Source organism: Corvus brachyrhynchos, unplaced genomic scaffold, assembly GCF_000691975.1.
Source record: "Corvus brachyrhynchos isolate BGI_N302 unplaced genomic scaffold, ASM69197v1 scaffold42, whole genome shotgun sequence".
In the NCBI taxonomy this organism is placed as follows: Eukaryota; Metazoa; Chordata; class Aves; order Passeriformes; family Corvidae; genus Corvus; species Corvus brachyrhynchos.
In genome coordinates, this window is record NW_008237242.1 from 3,429,317 (window position 1) to 3,449,169 (window position 19,853).

General features: G+C 37.3%; 2 protein-coding genes across 2 annotated transcripts in view; both read right to left on the reverse strand.

Moving 5' to 3' along the window:
- Nucleotides 1-8,896, reverse strand: part of TMEM267 (transmembrane protein 267) — a 14,550-nt gene extending 5,654 nt beyond the window's left edge. Inside the window, exons 1-4 of the mRNA XM_008630630.2 lie at nt 7,307-8,896; nt 6,842-7,027; nt 6,413-6,456; nt 4,933-5,320 (exon numbers count right to left, since the gene is read on the reverse strand). Of these exons, the coding sequence (XP_008628852.1) occupies nt 4,933-5,244 (312 nt within the window). The 5' untranslated portion in view covers nt 5,245-5,320; nt 6,413-6,456; nt 6,842-7,027; nt 7,307-8,896. The remainder of the gene's footprint in view (nt 1-4,932; nt 5,321-6,412; nt 6,457-6,841; nt 7,028-7,306) is intronic.
- Nucleotides 8,897-9,326: 430 nt separating this feature from the next.
- Nucleotides 9,327-19,853, reverse strand: part of CUNH5orf34 (chromosome unknown C5orf34 homolog) — an 11,195-nt gene continuing 668 nt past the window's right edge. Inside the window, exons 3-12 of the mRNA XM_017730193.1 lie at nt 19,485-19,601; nt 16,681-17,312; nt 15,945-16,040; nt 14,573-14,696; nt 13,676-13,767; nt 13,388-13,457; nt 12,918-13,088; nt 12,429-12,517; nt 11,605-11,697; nt 9,327-10,009 (exon numbers count right to left, since the gene is read on the reverse strand). Of these exons, the coding sequence (XP_017585682.1) occupies nt 9,775-10,009; nt 11,605-11,697; nt 12,429-12,517; nt 12,918-13,088; nt 13,388-13,457; nt 13,676-13,767; nt 14,573-14,696; nt 15,945-16,040; nt 16,681-17,312; nt 19,485-19,601 (1,719 nt within the window). The 3' untranslated portion in view covers nt 9,327-9,774. The remainder of the gene's footprint in view (nt 10,010-11,604; nt 11,698-12,428; nt 12,518-12,917; nt 13,089-13,387; nt 13,458-13,675; nt 13,768-14,572; nt 14,697-15,944; nt 16,041-16,680; nt 17,313-19,484; nt 19,602-19,853) is intronic.

Sequence of the window (19,853 nt, forward strand, 5' to 3'; positions counted from 1 at the left end):
CTTCTGCACGGGCCCTCCTGCCAGCAGCTGAGGGAAGACACCGGGCCTCGGGAAGACGATCTCTCTTGGGACCATCTCTCCGGACCGGTCACAGCTTCCTCGGTCAGAGATACTGACCCCTCATCAGCTGCTGTAATTGTTCACAGATTAAAGTAGAAAAATCTTGTGATGGTGAAAGTGTTTTATCACCTGCCCTAGTCAGATTTTTGTTACTGTCAACAAGAGCCTCAAAAGTACATACTAACCTAATTTTGAAAAAACCTGGATAGTGATATGTTTCAGCAGATAATCTATTGACTGGTCTCTATTTCTGCATTTTGAAAAAAGCCAGTAGCAATGTCTAAATTAGTCTTTTCCCTCTGGCCTATTAAGGTTAGGTGCCAACAGCAACACTGTGAGTAAGGAAAATTTTAATGTTACTTATGTACACAGTTTATCAGTATTAGTGCCAAGGTGATGCTTAAATTCTTTTCATACAAATTTTAGATGGCAGGGTTGTTCATATAGCAAACCTGTGTGCTCAATTTTAGCAAGAGAAAGTCCTATTCTGTAATTGCAATACAGCCATAAAATTTCTGATATGCTGTTGCCCAAGGTCTGAGGGAAGAACAGCCTGCTTCCTGTTTTACATTCTATGACTAAAAGAACACTTACATCCTTGAGTTGCCAAGCCCTAGAGACAGACAGTTCTGTTTGATAATATAAGCTGCTATACTCTCTTCTTCCTAACAGGCAAATTTGTTTGCCTTTAGAGATCACCAGATCTTAAAAAAAACAAACAACAAAAAAAAAAAGGTACAAGCTTTTTCGCTTTAAACCTCCTGGAAAAAGCTGCAAACAGAATTTATTTGCAAATAACCTTTTCCATTTGCCTATGTGTTCAGTCAGGTGAAGATCATCTTGAAGTTGCTGCTCCTCCAGCCTCTCTCACTACAATGAGCAGCTGGAGACAGGAGACAATAACTGCATGCAGGAGAACCCACGCAAATTATCTGCTTTAACGCTCATGGTGACACCATGGATGTTATGTAACAACAGATGCTCCCTCACTCATACTCTACAGTGCCTCACAAGCCTGAAGTCTTTAGTTTATACTAACATATGCAATGTAACATATATTATAGTAGTAATATTAACAATATAGTAACATATTAAATTCTATATTAATTGTGCTTGTGCAAAGTTTATTCTCCAGTTCTAGAAATGCTCCTGTGCAGCCCAGGTCAGTCATGGACAGCACATTTCCCAGCAGTGTTATGTATGTTTGCCACCGACTGCCTTTACTACACTTCTAGAATTTGGCGAGTCTTTAGTAGCAAGACAGCAATTTCTGCATGTCTGCTCTGCAACATGAGTGTCTGGGCTACAATCCTGGTGGAGTCTGGGAGCAGCCCATCATGTCATATCTGCACTCTTGACTGATGACAGGCTGTAGGAACTACCACCTTTAGATCTGTCAGTGAGACAGATTCTTCTACACTTACGTGCACAGTAAAAACTACATGGAACACAAAGAACTACAAATTCCAAGTATGAAGTCATTGTAGACTTCATACTGGTTGCAAAAATAATGTGGGCAAAAGGTCAGATCACATGGCACTTGGTACAGAAGTATTTATCAGAGCAAATATATAAATACCACAGGTGACTATTTACCCTGAATACTGCAGAAAAATAATCATGACCATGTAAAACAGACAAGAAGTAGTGTGAAGGTAGCAATTGGAGGTAGAACATAGCGCTGCCTTGTGCTGCATAAAAAGGTTACTCCATAAAAAATAATCCATCATCAGATTTAAAAGTGATGATAACGAGCTTTATAGGTAATTGTGTACAGTAATGTGAAAAATACTATTGGTACAAATTAGTAATAGTGGTGTGGTTACTTAATTAGACATACTAATTTATTAGTTACTTCGTAATGTGTTGCAAAAGCAGCAAACATGGTGGGCTCTTAAAGCAGGTAAGCTGAATCATGCAATTTAAAGATGAAGAAAGGGACTGTAACTACCAAATACATAGTAAAGAAGTATCCCACAAAGTAATAAATTACATAGGTGACAGCCTGAAATTATGCCATGAAACTGAGAGGCACATCATATTAAGCCAAGGAAAGAAAAATCACACATTACTATCAGATCTAGCTGGCCAGACAGCACACAGAAGAGAAGTTTATGGGGATTACATTACATCACAAACCAAAGGGACTCTGATGGCACTTCAAGAAGATGTAGAACATGTAATACACTACTTTTTATTTTTAAAAGGACAGAAGCACTGTATTTTTGTGCCACTGAAAGGAATGAATCTATGGTATTTGGCTCAAATGAAGTCTCACCTAAAATACTACTCATGGTTTTGGACAGTACCCTTTAAAGGTAATTTAGGCAAAAAAGCAATACAGAGGGGAGGAGAAAAATAGTATGAGGTTTAGAAAACATAAATTTATTCTCCTAAGATTTGTTTTTTTTTGAAAGTTATTTAGTTGAGAAGAGAGTTTTTGTAAAGAATACAACTTTGCAAGTTGTAATGATGTTTTTACTCTAAGAGTAAAGAGACCTACACTGGATTATTTCCTTTATTAGCCCAGTTAATATGTGGAAAGGAAAGGAACTGGTAGGCAATTCACTTTGAAAAAGCCTTTGGGCATCTTGTCTTCTCCTTACCTCAGCTAAGTACATTTGGCTACTAAAAGGGCTATGATTCTACCTGCTGTGTTTTGTGCTTCTGATTTGAAAAACAATTTTGGGGTGAGCACAGAAATAAGCTGTCTTTTGCAAAAAAACCTCAAAGAATAAGAAAACTAGATCTAACTGTCAACAACAATACTTCAGGCTGGATTAGAAAATGAAATGCTACCTGCTTGGGAACTGAAACAACAGTTACAAATTAAGTGACAAAATTATGAAAATTTACTTGGTTTCACATTGTAGGGATAGGCTAGGCTACACAAACATTCCCCATCATGAAACGTGTAAGTATATTTAACCTTGCCTCACTGCCAAGAGGCAGGTCACCTCCCAGTTCCATGGATATAATTTAATAGTCAACTTTTCAAACAGGCATCGGTGAAGTCTGACATCTAGTGGTCATAATTAAGAAAAATACTGGTAATCATCTCAAATGCATGAAAAAGCAGCAATAAAATGTTAATACTTTCTAATAGCTAGCTAATCATTTAATTACATTCAGTGATTTTAAAATAAGGAAAAACAAATGAGAATAATTAGAAATTTATATTCTATTCCATATTGTTATTCAGTAATAATATTATAGGACCCATTAATCAACCAAGCTAACCTTCCTTTTCTTTATATAGCTTTGTAATTGTACAGTAAGTATTTCTCCATGGAGGAAGTACAGAAAAGAGGAGAACTACAGACTACCTAGGAAATAATGATGCCAGGCACCAGGACATGCTGGTGTCTGACTGTCCATGTGCCAAAGATGGACAGTGGTATCCTGGGCTGCATCAGGAATGTGGCCAGTAGGTCGAGGGACCTGATTCTTCCCTTTCTCCTCAGCCAAGAGGGGAAAACTGAAGAAAAGCACAAATAAAAGGCATCTTTTCTCTACAATAAATAGTGATACTGTAAACAAAAAATATTTTTCCATTGGAAATCTGATTTTTACATCTCAACTATAAGCAATATTTGCTTATTGCACTTAGACGTCACCGAAATATTTTTAAAAAATTGGTACACCATTTTTCTTCCTTACTTACATGAATATAAAGAACAGGATTTCTTTTCCTTTCCTTTTCCTTTTCCTTTTCCTTTTCCCTTTCCTTTTCCTTTTCCTTTTCCCTTTCCTTTTCCTTTTCCCTTTTCCTCCTTTCCTTTCCTTTCCTTTCCTTTCCTTTCCTTTCCTTTCCTTTCCTTTCCTTTCCTTTCCTTTCCTTTCCTTTCCTTTCCTTTCCTTTCCTTTCCTTTCCTTTCCTTTCCTTTCCTTTCCTTTCCTTTCCTTTCCTTTCCTTTCCTTTCCTTTCCTTTCCTTTCCTTTCCTTTCCTTTCCTTTCCTTTCCTTTCCTTTCCTTTCCTTTCCTTTCCTTTCCTTTCCTTTCCTTTCCTTTCCTTTCCTTTCCTTTCCTTTCCTTTCCTTTCCTTTCCTTTCCTTTCCTTTCCTTTCCTTTCCTTTCCTTTCCTTTCTCCCTCTGTCCCTTCCATCCTTCCTCTTTGAGCTATATGAAAGTGCCCTATCAACAGTGTAATAGTATTATGAGCAAACTAGAGGAGGAAAACTACTGAAAAAGAGTGCCATAATCTGGTAATGTGAGAAACTGTCTCATAACAAGCAGTTCTGCAAATGGATGATGATCCATTCACTCCTTAACAGGAGCCAATTCACCTTTTTACTTTTATTAATAAGCTGATGCTTGCTTTCCTACTATTTTTTTGCTTGTTTAGATTTTTTTTCAACCTCACTTTTTAAAGGTGACAGCTCACATATAGCTTGTTCATGGGAGAAATATTTAGGGCTGGCTAAAACTAATGTATTACTCAGAAACACTGATGAAATGAAATGGAAGCTTTATCATCTATGTTTCACATATTTCTACCCCACATTTCAGGTATTTCTAACCCTTACTGTAAAGAGAAATGGAATAATCCACTTCATCCACAGAAGTGTGCAAGGCAGCACTTAACTCTTTTAAGCTGGATAACAAAGCAACTATGTGATACACTTAGAATAGCATGTATATGTGCAAAACTCCTTTTTTTCCTTCTAAGTAGCAGAAACTTAACAGTAGATGTAAAATATTTTTATGGCTTTTAAAATCGTAACAACTGCATATAAACATAATTCTTGTATAGCTATTAAATGTATTTAATTAAATTATCAATGGAACTTTTTTTGTCTAGGACATGGTAGAAGAACAATGAAGTAAACTGTGATAACGAAATTTAACAAATTACCGATCTACTGACTTACCTTTAACGACAGGGATCCAGCAAGAAAGAAGTGGTCCACATCAATGACAGAGGCAAGGAAGCCAGCCAGGGTGACCTCACTGAAGTCACTTTTCTTCCTGAGTCCAATCACTATAGCCCAGGACCACATTCCCAGTATACCATGCACCGCATTATCAGATAAGGCTCGGAGCCAGTCATTTTGCTGAATGAAGGAAAACTGCAGAAGTCTGTCTGCTACAAAGCAGAATATTCCCAAACCTAGACTGGAAATAACTGAGGCTGTACTGAAAGTCTGGAGAAGAGCGTGGGCCTTTTCAGTCTCAGATGCCATGACAAAAATCAAGTCACAGCACACAAAACGTCATCAGGACACACACTGTGCATTGTCCTTTGTATCGTCAGCTGTTCTGTAAATATCACAGATCAGAAAGAAAATTATTAAACAAAGAAAATCCATTCGCACAAAGCATTTGCTATGACAGCTACCACTGGGCATTAAGAACCCAAATTCAGTGTTTGCATTTAACATTCCCAGGGAATTTTTTATGTCAATTAAGCTGATTTATTGACTTGAACACTACGGCTCTGAATTAAAACACCTGCCCTGTTTAATTAGAATCAGCATAAGGAACATGGAGAGCTCTAATTCCACTTACTGAAATGTTAAATATTACAAAATTACTTGAAATATATCTAGAATGATACACTGAATATGCTTCAAGATTCCTTCTGATCTTAAAGACATGACTTAATCCAATGAATACTTTACACTGTAATAATAAAAGAAGATTCAATTTGGAGGATTCTTAGGACTGATGCTGAAAATCCCAGACCTCTTCATACAATAACTGTTAAAACTGAGTTTTTAATCTATAATCCAAAGCACTATTTTAATTTACATTCTTTGCCAACATATGAATTATTCCCCTGGCACCCTCTCCTGAGCAACACCTTGTTTAGTTTGGAGACTGGAACATAGAATAAGCCTTAAGAAAACCAAACCTACTAAAACATCTTCCCTATTTATAATAAACACAAAGGCAACAATCATTTAGTCAACCAAAGTAACCAAAACCACCTCCTTACAGAGTAAAGCTACCTAAGCTTTTCCTTAGCATGTGCTCCAGTAGAAAAGTCTGCTGTTACTTTCAGGACTTATCTATTGTCTGCCACATTACCCTCATAACTCTCCTCTTTTTGCAAGGTAAGTTCTAACTGTCCCAGCTGTTATGCTAGTCTTTTTGGGGAGCTGTAGGGACAGACCACAGTTTTAAAGCCTATATCCTGCCTAAAAATGGATTCTTCCCACGAGTTTGCCATTCTTGTGCAATACATTAAATCTTGACAACCCTTCTTTATTAGGTAAATCCTTAATCCGTAGGGCCTTTTTTGAGTGTATTAGACTTCCTAAGCTGACACATAACAATTTATGATTTTAAACTGATTATTGATTATAAGTCTCACAAGTTATGAGTGTTTCTTCCAGATTATTTACACACCTGCTTATTGTAGAATTATCCACAAGACAGAACTACTGGCATCTCTGTAGGAAAAAAAAAAGCCCACTGAATCATTTATTTGGAAAACATTTAAAAAAGTAAAAGAGAAGAAATCATGAATAATACATGGACTTTGCACAGAGATGAAAAAAGTGGGTCAAGTTTAGAGTCTGTTAACTGTGACTGTGCCTCTTCGGAATGAATGTGTAGAAACAAAGTATTTCCTGAAACAATGGAAGTGCTGTTTTCTGGCGGGTGACCTTCCATTACACGGGACATTGATGAATAAATTCCATTTTAAGGAAAAAATGGCAATCTCGTCACAAATGTTTCTTCTATATGGCCATCATGTCAGACTGGATTTCATTTAAAATTACCATAAAAACTGTGTAACAATCCAACTTGTGAAGAGGCGATGTAGCAACATACCTTTAAAAAGCACACCAGTATTCAGAATCAAACTTTCCCTGGGACTAGGAGAACATTTTTTTTCCCATTGCAGGTGTCTTACTCCAGTAGGAAATGTGGTCTATGCCTCAGTGTTGAGCCTCCGTGCTTTCTGAATCCAGTGTGCCCAGTCCAGTGCAGGAAATACCAAACACCATTTGTTCCATCCTAAATAAAACCAAACCAGGCACCAGTAAGCACTGATACTATGCAAAACAGCATACATGAAATATGAACAACAGTAAAACAATTCAGAAAGAATAAACATATATTTAACTAATTTGTAAAAAAAATATAATTGAGCTAAAGGCAACTTCAGCTAGCACTTTGAAGCTCTGTAAAAGAAAGCAGAAAAAAAGACCATAAAACAAGGTAAGAGCAGAAATAAAAATGGAACATGATAATAACTAAAAGATAATAAAATACAAAGTTCAAAAAGAACAGTACCAATGAGTAATTGCACTTCAACAGATAGAGCAATCCATTTTTACAGATTTCTTCTTGTGCCTGGAAGATTCCCACCTAATGAAACATTTATGAGTCCCATTCAGGGCTTTCTTTATTAATTCCACCCCATCACTCGGTGACCTTGGAATAGATAAAGAGAGATCTAGAAATTAATACAGCAACAGAAGTCTGTGTCAGTTCTGTTTTAGGCTTATACTTTCACTACGGGTAGTATTAACATGTGTTCTTTGAGCCAGAATGAAGAACAGGCTGCAGAACTGGCTTCAGGTTGACTGCAGTCAAGAGCCATGTCCAACTGTTGTTTTTAAACAGCCTGTCCCAGCCTCCCTTTTAGACAAAAGTGAGTGCCACCTGTGCAAAAATCGTATCACATTCCCAGGTACAACAGCATTACCTAGAAATATTCTGCAGATCAAGAGTGAAGTCAGACCAGAAAAAGCAAAACTGTGTTCAACCAAAATAATCTCTGAAATTACAAATTTTAATGTAAAACTAGAAACTTTTTTCCTGTGAAAAATGATGCTTTTCAGACTGTTTACAAAATATCACAATAAAGCCTAAATTTTCCAGCCTATAAATCTCAGAAAGCAGTTGTGGATCTTACATTCTTGTTAGAACAGGAAAGTGGGGAAAAATTCACACAAGAATGCTTAAAAACTGCTGTGTGGTCGGTCCAGTTAACATCCTGAAGGGAAGTTCTAGGTTGGTTTTACATAAAACACAACAGCTGATAGAGTAATCCTGCGTAGAGTTGTGGTTTCCCATGTCATTCTTACATGAGATAAAGAACTAAGCACAATCTCTGTCTATAGTCTCAAAACGCAATTTTGTGGATATGCTTAATTTAATTTAAGGATATCATCATGATAATTTTAATGAATGCATAGTTAACACTTTAAATTACTGACACAAGAAGATATTTAGATCAAAACTGTAAATATACTCTTGGGAAAACAGCTGACACTAAGAGGCCATGGTGTATGAGGAAAACAAAAATCCAGTGGCTAAAATTACCACATAGAAATATTGCCCAACATAATTTTTGCCACGGTTTTGCCCAGTGTTTTCCGGTATGCAAATATGTATAGGAATTTAATGCATAAAATTACAGAATCACAGAATCAATTAGGTTGGACAAGACATCTGAGATCATCAGGTCCTACAACTGACCACCACCTTGCCAAATAACAGAATTATGCATTCTACACAAGGAGTTAAAAGACTGTAATCCCTTACAACGCTATAATCTCCTAAACCCCTCATTATTTGATATTGGATGTTTATTTATATTAAAAACTGCATGGAGCAGAATTAAGACACCAGCTCAAACCTCTAGCATACGATCTCATGGAAAAGGAGATCCCAGCCTAAGACTACCGGTGAAGAACTGACCAGTGCCAGCATTTTTGGGTCAGGTACTTATAACACATTATTGGAGTGATAATGCAAATATTTTTGGGCCAGATAATTATAATGCATTGTTGTGGTGATCATGCAAATATTTTTAGTCCAGATATTTATAGTGCATTTTTGGGGTTGGAGAGGACAAAAGCCCAGAAGGAAGCGGTAGGATTTTACCAAGATGCTGAAGAACAAACTAAATGACACCGAACAGAAAATTAACCTGGAAACCCGAGATCGGCAGGAGCGTGAGGGGAAGCGCGGGGCCTCGGCGGGTGAGGGGCCCGGAGCCCGGAGCAGGCTGGGAAGCACCTCAGGCAGAAGGCCAGGAAAAGCCACAGGGAGCCGGTTAGGAAGCATGCGTGGCCGCGGAGCAGGCTGGGACCCGGACCCGCCTCGTCTCCTCCCATCCCCGCCCGGTCCGGGGAGCGGGGCTTGGTTGTGAGGGGGAAATGTTTGCAGGAATATTAAGTACAGGGTTTGGGTGCTCGCGCTTTGGCTCCTTAAAGTGCTGGGAGGGAAATCGACGGTGAGAGTTTAGTGTTTTGTCACTAAAGACATGGTGAGCCACTGACAGACCACACAGCAGAAAAGTGTCTCCTACCCTGAAATTAGTATTTATTTACTAAAAAAGAGCGTTTGGGAGACATTTTATTCGGTATTATCTTGGTGTAAGCATCTGAATAAAAGCACGTTTTTACAGTTAAAACTTCCCACCTCTACCCTGGTCACTTCAGCAGCGATCCATCAATCAAGTTCATTCGAAAACACATTCATACATTTAAAAGCAGCACTGTCCGGTCAGGCCTGATGTATTTACACAGCAGTGCTCTATTATCTCAGCTGTTCTCTTTGTCTATACCAAATATACCACTGGCGTTATAAATGATATTACACTGGCACCTGGCAGACTTGACCAGGAATACACTTGTGCCTCTGGCTTCAGCGTTCATTCCTCTCTCCCCTCAGAGCCTGCTCAGGCACAGCTGGTGAAGACACAGAACACAGGGCTTCGTGTGCCTGCAGGCTTCATGTGCCCGTGGGCTTCACTTCCCAGAAGCAGCAAGCAAAGATTCAATATCCTGAATGACTTTAGAAGTTTTTTCCAAAGCCTCCAAGACGCAACCTTCGCTGAGTTCTTCCGTCTCACTCCTGTTTTCATTTTTTCTGACAGTGATACCAGATGGATTGGATTTTTCAGCAGATGTCCTTCTCAAAATGTTGCTATTGTCTAATAAAACTAGTGTTACTTTGTTAAGAAAGAATTTCAAACTCTTCCTCCTAAAGAAAAAAATTAGTTTCTTATAATAAAAATTAGCATTTCTATTCATCATTCTGCTTGCAAAGTCTCACATTTTGTAGCATGGTAATTACATACAGCTAAAAAAGGAAAAAGTGTGTATTGCTTAAAATGTCTACAACATTTATAGGAAAATGTCTTTTAGACTTCAATTTATCCAAGAGTTACTTTAAAAAGAAAACAGGTGTTACACTGCAGTTTAACAGCATGCACTTTTCATACTAATAGAATTGAACAGTTCTGGCTTAAAGACAGTTACAGAAAGTGGCTTTAAGCAGATTCAGCACAGTACACATTTTGAGCTGGCTGAACAAAATAGAACAATACTAAGGTAGCTGATAAACAGAAAGATACTGTACTGCAACAACAAGCCCAAAGGCAACTGTGTTATTCCTCTTTCAAGAACAGATCAGCAGATGACTCTTAGCAAAACTTACGCAATACACATAAAAGGGCTTTATTTTCTGGTGAGTTTTCATTTTAGTTTTGTACTTAGACACTGTTTTTGTTTGGTTTTTTATCTTTACCACAAGATAAGTGATAAAACAAAAATTGTAAGTAAGAAAAAGAGGTAATTTTAAGAAGTGAGACAGTAAAAGATGGTAAGATCAGGATAGAGAGCCTTTGATGATCTAAAGTGCATATTTGAACATGCAGATGAACATCAGAATATAAAAGTGAAAAAAATCTTTACAGATTTTAAAAGGATACAATTAAATCTCTGTATTTTTTCGAGCTCAGCATCAGCAGACCTATCCAAGAAAATAAAGGCTATTAAATGATTTAGTATCATAAAAGGTTCTCAAGGATATTTTCTACTTCAGATTTTAATTTTTAACAGTTTCCAGCAATACTGAAAATTAGATCAGCAAAATCCAAGTGAAAAAAAGCATTTTCTCTGTCTTTGATACCATTATTCAATGGCTGACTTTTGTCAATCACTTGTGTTTCCAAAAATTGGGTCTCTGCTCTAAGAATAGTCTCTTTGCTGTAAGTATGTATAAATATAGATAGAATTTAATTTCATCAGCTATAAAATGTGTCAGCTGAATCTGCTACAATTTAAGTAACAACTGCAACTGTAATTGATTTCAATTAGCACATTTTTAATATCCCAATGTGTTTGCTGATGATGTCAGTAGATTTTTGGTCAGTAGCATGTATTAAAAGGGACAAGTACATCAGCAAGAGATACAAGTGTCATTAAGCAGGTTAAAGTACTGTTTTGGACTGCTTGATGTTCTGTTAAAAGACACTTTCTTAGTCTGGTATCCCATCTTTGCCTTCCAAGATACTATCTTTGTAACATTAATTATCCTTTGACAAAGTCACCATAATTCTGATTTTTAAGTAAGACAGGCAAAGCTCAAGGAAACAACCTTCACCTGAAACTCACCTAATATTTTAAACACTGAATGAAAAATATGAAACCATATACAAAATAAATGGACTTTTAAAATAAATTTTCATTTTTGACCATTAGAAAATGCAAGATATAAAATTCACAGCTTATAATATTTTTGAGTTTTGTTTTAAACATTATTTAGAGTCAATTATTTAGGATAAAGATGAATACCAATTTTCTTGAGTTATAGGGTGTGCAGTATATTCAGGAATCTCTTTCATTTCATTCAAACTTCTGCACCATTCTATTGCTGTTCTGATGTACCTATGTTAATACAAAAATACAAAAAAGTAGTTATTTATATGAGAAATATACTCCATTAATTTGAGCAAAAAACTGAAGGCATTAAGGAATCCACCTGGATGTGAAAGAAAAAGCTATGATTCAAAATCCAGCTTTTTCTCCTAGCTTGCCTTGCCATTTTTTGATTCGTACTTTTTGTCCAGAATCTTCTTGATATTTAGACCTATACAGATACAGTAAATTATAACAAAGCTGTATGATTTGCAATGAATAGTGTACAAGTGTTAATTTTTGTTTGTGAATATCTGCTTGCTAAAACACAGCACAGAAAACTTCTGATGATTCCCATAATGAGGCTGTAATTAGGGCAAACAGATTAGAAAAAGCAATCTGCAGGCAGAGGTCAGTATCTGTAATAAAGCAAAAACTGGATAAAGTGCTGTGCAGTTCTATATATCAGCTCTATATAGGACAAATGCTTTTGGGTTTTTTTTCTTATCCCCTGAAGTAAACGCCAAGTTGCAGCTCTAGTTATTTTTCTAAAAAGACATTGCCATAAACAATTATAATGGAATCACAGCATGCATGGGCCCTGAGTCATACAGGTCTTGAATCTTTGCCAAAAGTAAGATGTCATATCATTACATGTTTGTTCCATCCCTACCAGTATATTGTCAGTAAATACTGGTTTTTTCATATAAGAGGATTTATAGAGAATCATTTTGTATTTAAATTGTTTCAGTTGCTTATACCTTTCATAGACTCCAGGATGACTTATCTGTATTAGCTGCTGTAGCCCATTAGGAGTAGATAACTTACACCAGCCTACATCTTCATTTATCTTAGAAGAAAAAAAAAAATCAAATATTAATTTTCTGCTGCAGTCCAAAGAAAAAAAAAAGCAAGTATAATATGCCAATTTAAGAATTTAATATCTACGAACAATCCACTTTTAACACTTGCAAGTCTTTGTTTTGCTAGGGATAGAATCTGGTATTGTCTGCTATGACGAATGCAGAGGAAAAACACCTGGCAAAGCCCCAACTCTTGCTTTGTGCTATTCAAGAATAAATTATTTCTAAAAGTGTGTAAAAATGTCTCCAAACCTGTAGAATTTAATTCTTTCTTGTTTTTGTATTTTATAGGCACCAGAACTTTTGTTTCGTATCCTCATTAGTTTCCTAGTAACACTTTTTCCTGGAAAGTTTTAGGAATAGTCCTTCTTCTAAGTTACAAGTTACCTGGATCTCACTACAGGAAGAGCTGAAATCCCAAACCATAGTCAGGGTTGTCCCATCCCAAAATCCAGCATGGACTTTATGATCTGAGTACACAACCAGTCTTCCTACACTGGGAATAACCTTTTCATGCAGCAAAACTGGCAACATTTCTCGTCCATCTGCCTCAGGTACCTAGAACCAAAAAAATGCATTAAAAATGTGAGGAGAAAGGATATTTACATCATTAAAACTGTCTGTATCTGTTCCAGATTTTTAATTAACTTGTTTTTCCGGATCACAACCAGCTCTCTTCATCATGCAATTGCTTCTTAAATATAACTTTTAAATGCATGCTTCTGATTCCCAAATATATGCCTTCTGATCTGTGAGGATACATTCAACATTCTTCCCTCTAGATTAAGTCCTATTCCCTATAGCCTGTATAATCATCCTTATAACACTGCAAGATTTAAAAATTTTCAGCTACATACCACTTTCCAGCAGCAAAGATAATAATTATGATTTAATGACAGTTTTGTTTTGCAGCAATACTGAAGTATTCTGAGAAGAGAAAAAAAAATGAACAAAAATTTAAGCATTTCATTCCTACTATGTCTTCTAAGCACTTGCAACCTTTGTTTTATAAAGTTTAGATACATCCTTAGTGCTAAGATAACTTCCTTTAATTTTTATACTTAACATAATAATAAGTGTTATGTGTAATTTTAACTCCTGTCCTTCCTAAGTCAGTGGAATTAACGTAAGAAGGGTACAGTTACTTGGTTGCCTGAGTAATAATTGAGGATATAGAGTATGGATTTCCTGACACATCAGGAGGCAGGCTGTTCACTGAATACATCTTTTCTTCCACCTGCAGTGAAGAGCAGAAAGAAGATGAGTTAGTTACAGGTGCCATAGCATGAAAAGAGCATTAAGATCTTGCAAGTTATGAAATTTCTAACTTCTCAGAAACTAACTATAATCACATTTAAATCTGCCAGAGAACACAGACAAATATCTCATTGAAAAGTGTATCCTTAACCTTATGTCTGTGTGAAGAAATATTCAAATACTCAGTTTCTTTACAGTCAGAGAGGAGACTATAGTTCATTACTGAGTGACAATGTTTGACTACAAGTAAAAGCCTGTGTTCCAAGAGAACAAATCTGATTCTTAATTCTGCTTTAAAAATACAAGGTGCTGCATTAGCACTTGAGAGGACCCCTCCTCTGGTAGAACTTGACAGACACAGAGGGGCAAAATCCTTTCTCCAGCACTGAACAGCAAAGACAGAACAAAACCTGCATCTTCTAGGTTCTAGTAGAAAACACTTCCAAGTACAAAGAGATTAAACTCTAATCAATACACTGGCTTCAAGACTAAACTTCTAAATTAGTGAGAAATGGTTGTTGTAGAATCTTACTTTTGAGTTTGATAAAATAAATGTTAAAATGAGGAAGATTTTTCTTATTGTGTAAAATTTACAACAATAAATTCTGAAACAGAAGGAATAATCTTATCTTTTTGTATGACTGATGGCTTGATTGAGGCATTATAGTAATTACCAGTGTTGACTTCACTACACACTGCACAGCCAAATGTCTTAAGGAAGCTGCTAACTTGAAGGAGTTTGAAACATACTTCTAAGTAGTTTTAGTTTTTAAATAGTTTTATACCTTTTTTGTTCCTTTTTGGATTGTATAACGTACGAAATATTTTCCCAAAAATGCTCCCTCTGACTTGAAAAATGAGTCATCACCAGGATAAATTTCTGTGATGTTTGTCTTACCATGGATAAATCTAAGAAAAATAACAAGATTTTAAGCAATTATTTGAAATGCTGTGTCACTATACAAGGAAAACAGATTAGTACACCTGAAGAAAACAATAAGCAGAGACACACAGCAACTCACATGTGAAAATTTTCTACTGTTTGACGAACAGCAGAATGTACCAATAATTTCTTTTAACACAGAAGATTAGCATTACCAGGCTCTTTGTTTGCACATGTGCATGGGGATGGGATTTCAGTAAGCTAAGGGAAGCTTTTTTGTGTTGAGGTAAACACCTCTCATTCCACTGACCACAAAACACGGTGATCCCGAAAAGAAAAATCCAACTTTCTTGGTAGACCAGCCCTACCTAGTGTACACAGGAAACAGCCAGACTGAACAATTCCTGAACCATCTGAAGATCTTAATTTCCACTGCAGCTGTGTGTTTTTCACAAAGATCAATGTTTTTTAAGTTGTGATCATATGGTATCTCTGAGCCTAAAACCAATTTAATGACCCAATTTTGCAACTCTGGTTAGATGCCTGGACTTTGGAGGTGGAACTTGTAAGAATAAGTATGGCTACTCACCATACTTCCAAGGAAATGGGGATTCTCAGAAAAAAGCTCTGAAGTGCTGCTAAACATTTGGTTTAGATTAGTTGAAAATTTAGGAATTACACTGACGAAAAATGAAGAGCACTAGGCAGAAAGTTTAGACGTTTAAACACCAGTAATACTTTTATCAAAGACTTTTAGATGCTAATAGCAGTTGTAGCAATTTCAATTTTAAAGTCTTATTGTTGTGTTTTGGTTTGTTGGGTTTTTTTGGTTGGTTTTTTTTTTTTTTTTCTGTTAACCATATGGACAAGGTGACTTGCCAGGAAAATCCACAGCTGAAGTGCCTGAAACATGTGAATTGGGCCACCAAGATAAACATTTATAAACTAAGAAATTTTCAGCACCAAAAGGAGAAAAATAATTTGCAAAGAAACCAAGTACCATGATTATTAGTGAAATCTGTGGGAAGTCCAGCTGTCCAGTAAACCTTTAAGGAATCATATAATCACTTAAACATGATTTCAGATTCAGACCTGGTAATACACTGTGCTAGAAAATGTGAAGTTCAGTGAACAAATAGAAGAAATAAAGAGACTCTGACATGAAGATTATGTTCCATTTCTCAGAGAGTGAGAAAGGGACAAAGTAAGACATTTAAAGTTTAACTCCCATACAAATAAAGTCTTCCAGATAACACAAATTACGTCCTACATACCTGTAGAAAACACCCTGGCACCACACAACATGAATTAGCTGAGGGAATGAATACTTCTCCGTATCTTCATTCTGAAAGAAGTCACAGAAAGTCCACCTGTATAAAATGCAATGAAAGCGTCACTAAGTCCATGTGCTGGTTGTTTTTCTGTGTGTGTGTGTGTGTGCTGGTAATAATTTCTGTAACTAGAACTGATGTATGCACACTTATTCAAAAGAAAAAGGGATGCATATTTTCAGAGTCCTCTGACTCCTTGATTATCCCCATTAGTTACCAAATTAAACTTCTCAGTCCTGCAAATGGTTTTTTTTTATTATTATTTTTAGTGATGCTGACAGACAGCATATGCCACTGGCCCACCTCAGAAGCATTATCTTTTCAAAAATGAAGAGGAAAAACCAAGCCAACCCAATACAAAACCTGTGTTCTTTTTTCAATACAAAACCTGAGTTCTTTTTTCAACATTCTCTTTTTCTTTTGCATGTTCATACAGCATGTCAGAAAATAAAATTTACTTTTTCTCTGAACTAATTACTATAGCTTCACTACAGTAGGTTACAGAATGTTGGTTTTACAATGTCATGTTTCAAGAAGTTCCTAAAAAACCCCCAACTGATAGTAATTTTAAACTTTTTTTTTATAGCTAGGATTCAGTTATTTCACTAGAAGTTGAAGTTCCAAACTGCAGAATTGTAAAACATATGTTAACAACTACAAAGTAAACAGCTTAAATTACCTGTGTAAATGTGGGGCTCTGCAGCTGAGTGGTAAAGCTGTAGGTAAACGAGAAACTGTTTCATGTGTTTCAGGGTCTGCTAAAACGTCACTTTCAACAGCTGTACAGCTGTTTTTCTCATATGTCTTCATTACATTCTTCACAGTATGTAAGTTACAGCACTTTAGTGCCAAGGACAAAGGGTATTTCCATTCTTCTGGGCAGGAGGAAATAGTCCAGCGCTGTGTAACCCACGTGTATTCAGAAGAACAATTTGTGCGGAACAAAGGGACTCCATCTCCATCTCCTTTGTCCTTTGGTTTTGTTGGTTCCCGGTATTTTCCTTCAGCACAAACATGTTTATTCTTACCGTTTATTCTTGATTTTTCTGCAGCATAATTTTTACTTGGTTTTCCACACTGATCTCTGCTTTGAGAGTTGCTGTTCTTTTCAGAGGAGCATGAGTATGCTGCAGATGACTGGCTGACTTTGCATAAGAACTCCACTGTAAATTCTTGCTGCAATTCTGACAAGTAAAGGTGAGCACAGCCATCTACAGATGAGATCTTCACACTGCCGTTGTCTAAACATCTTGTCAGATCAGCTGCAGCAGGGTCAGGCCATTTAATTTCTAAGGTATCACTAAGAAGAATCTAATACAAGAAAAAGGATTGGAATGTACAGCAAGATAAAAAATGACCTGCCTTCCAGAACCTGCAAAGGAGCACTTACATTTAAATTAATTCAGTCCTTCAGCAAGGTGATGTATGGCAAGAAATGCTGCTCCATATTTATCTGCGTGTATGAACTCAGAGGAAGCAAAACATCTAATCTTCATATCTGCTTCCTCCCGTACTAAAGAGTTCTATCTAGCAATAATATTTTAATTTAATATCCAGTCATAAATTAGTAAGGTACATGGGCAACTGACCAGGTACAACTGACAGTCCACAACTGTCCACAAATATAACTATGTTATATATGTATGTATTTGTGCTTCCAACTGCTTTTTAAAAAATGGGAGAGAATGGCTGAACTATCTTGTTCATACTGATTATCAGTCAATTTGATGAAGAATTACAAAAGGACACTAAAAAAATAATTAATACCAGACAACGAGGCTGCAGATAAAAATTCAGTTGAGATAAATATAATGTGATCTAAATGGGGAAAGGCAATCCTAACTATATATAGTTATATATTTTTTTTTATATAGGAGAATGGGCTCCAAGCTGACTGCTGCCAACCAAGATCCCAGTGTTGTAATTCTCACTCCCATGAAAACGTACTCAATGCTCACCAGCAGTTTAATCAGTATGAAATGCTTGAAAATTCTAGGAATGGAACAAGAACAAACTGAACACATAGTGATATCACTGAATATATATTCACAGTTAACCTGCATTTTGAATACTAGCTGCAGTTCCGAACACTGACAAGATCCCCCTCATGGAGCTGTCCTAGAAATGTGGGTGGTTGGAGTGGCCAAAGGAGAGCCTAAGCACACCACAGGAATGGGTTGTTTTGAGCTCAAGCACAAGGCAAGTAATGCAGTCTAAGTGTTTTTGTGCCCTGTGGCCCATGAAAGTATTGTCACTGGTAGTAACAGGTCTCAGGTTAACTGTGCAAGGCCCCGGGCTGGCCTGTCAGGCTCATTAGCAACTTGTTATGAGAGCTAGCTTAATGAACTCTTACTTTATTATGGTGGACTGCTGGAGTGTGGCAAAGAGCAAAGGCCTTGAAAACATGGGCACTGGTTGGTAACAGGCCACAGAACAATTAACTGACAGTAAATTGCTGGAGAAGGACAATCTCAGGAGTTCTAGAAAGACTATTTTGGCTTTAAAAAAGGCAGGAGTTTTTCTCAAAGTGAGGGGGAAAAAACCAAAGCAACAAAAAAGGATTGTGGGGGAGAAGCCAACCAGCACGGAAAGGTTCTTGCTGTGGCCTAGGAAAGTTATTCTTCAGCATGCTGAAGCAGGTAGTCACAAGGGATGCTGTAAGTTAAAAACAGTCTAGAAACCCAGCCAACCTCCAAACGACCAAGATCTTTCAAGGCCTGAGAGAAGGTGGAAGTCGCTCACCAGTGACTCACCAGTCACTCACCTAAGAACAGACCATCAGCTCTTTGCTGCTGTACTTTGCAGAGAATGCATAACTGGTAAGGGCTGATGTCTTTTAATTAAGTATATAGTGATACTGAGCAACAGTACTTTAGGCAGCTAAACATCAGCATGAAGTGTGTTACTAATGAAGGGTCAGTCTAAAAGCTTTAAAACTTGCCTGATTAATCAGTTGTTTTAAGATTCCCACCACGCTGTGCCCTCATTTTTGGTGGGTACACCCAGAGAGATGCTGATCAGGAGCAAAACTTCCATAAATGGTAAACTGGTCTCTGGATGGATGTTCAGTCTGACCTGGAGCAGCCATTCCCACAGAGAGACACTTTGCCCCATTCCTCTCACAGACCTCAGCAGCATTTTCACGCAGGTACTTCAATGGGAAGATCTGACGCCCTCACGGAAAACACCCTCCCGTTGCACTGTGACCGTGACCGCCCTGAAAAGTTTCTACTGCCAAAATGTAACATGTACAAAATCCTAGGTCTTGCCCTTAGTAGGAGGAAACTAACTTCAGTGTTTGGCTTCAAAGAAGTGCATAAACAGAGGGCTAAGTAAGAGTTAAAACCTAATTTAAATGGCAGTTTTAAGAAAGATGACGAAGATTAGCCGAACTGCACTGAATAGATCTCCACGGCCTGTGAAATGATATTAAGTCCGCTAGAGAAGTTTGTTGTACAAAAGCATTACACGGCTAACTCCCACCTTTTTTCTTTCCGGAGGTATAACACGTGAAGGCAAGTAAGGGCGAGAAGAAAACGCATTCCGGAAATCTAGCGCTCGTAGAAGTTGCTCCTGTTGAAGTGCAAAGAAAAACAAACCCTGTTACGAGTTATTCCATGCAGTGATAAAATTTCAAGCTGATTTCATACTGATCTTTTGTGGAGCTGAGGCTATGAAACCATCTCCTTTTTTTACAGAGAGAAACAAGAACTCTTGTTGGTGCCGTGATGCCCCGGGCCGCCCCGCTCCCGCGCAGGGAGGCAGTCCAGGCACTGCCCAAGGGATGGTCCCTGGGACGGCGCAGGGACGAGGTGCAGCGCTCCCGTCCCCAAAAGCACTGCCCGCCGCATA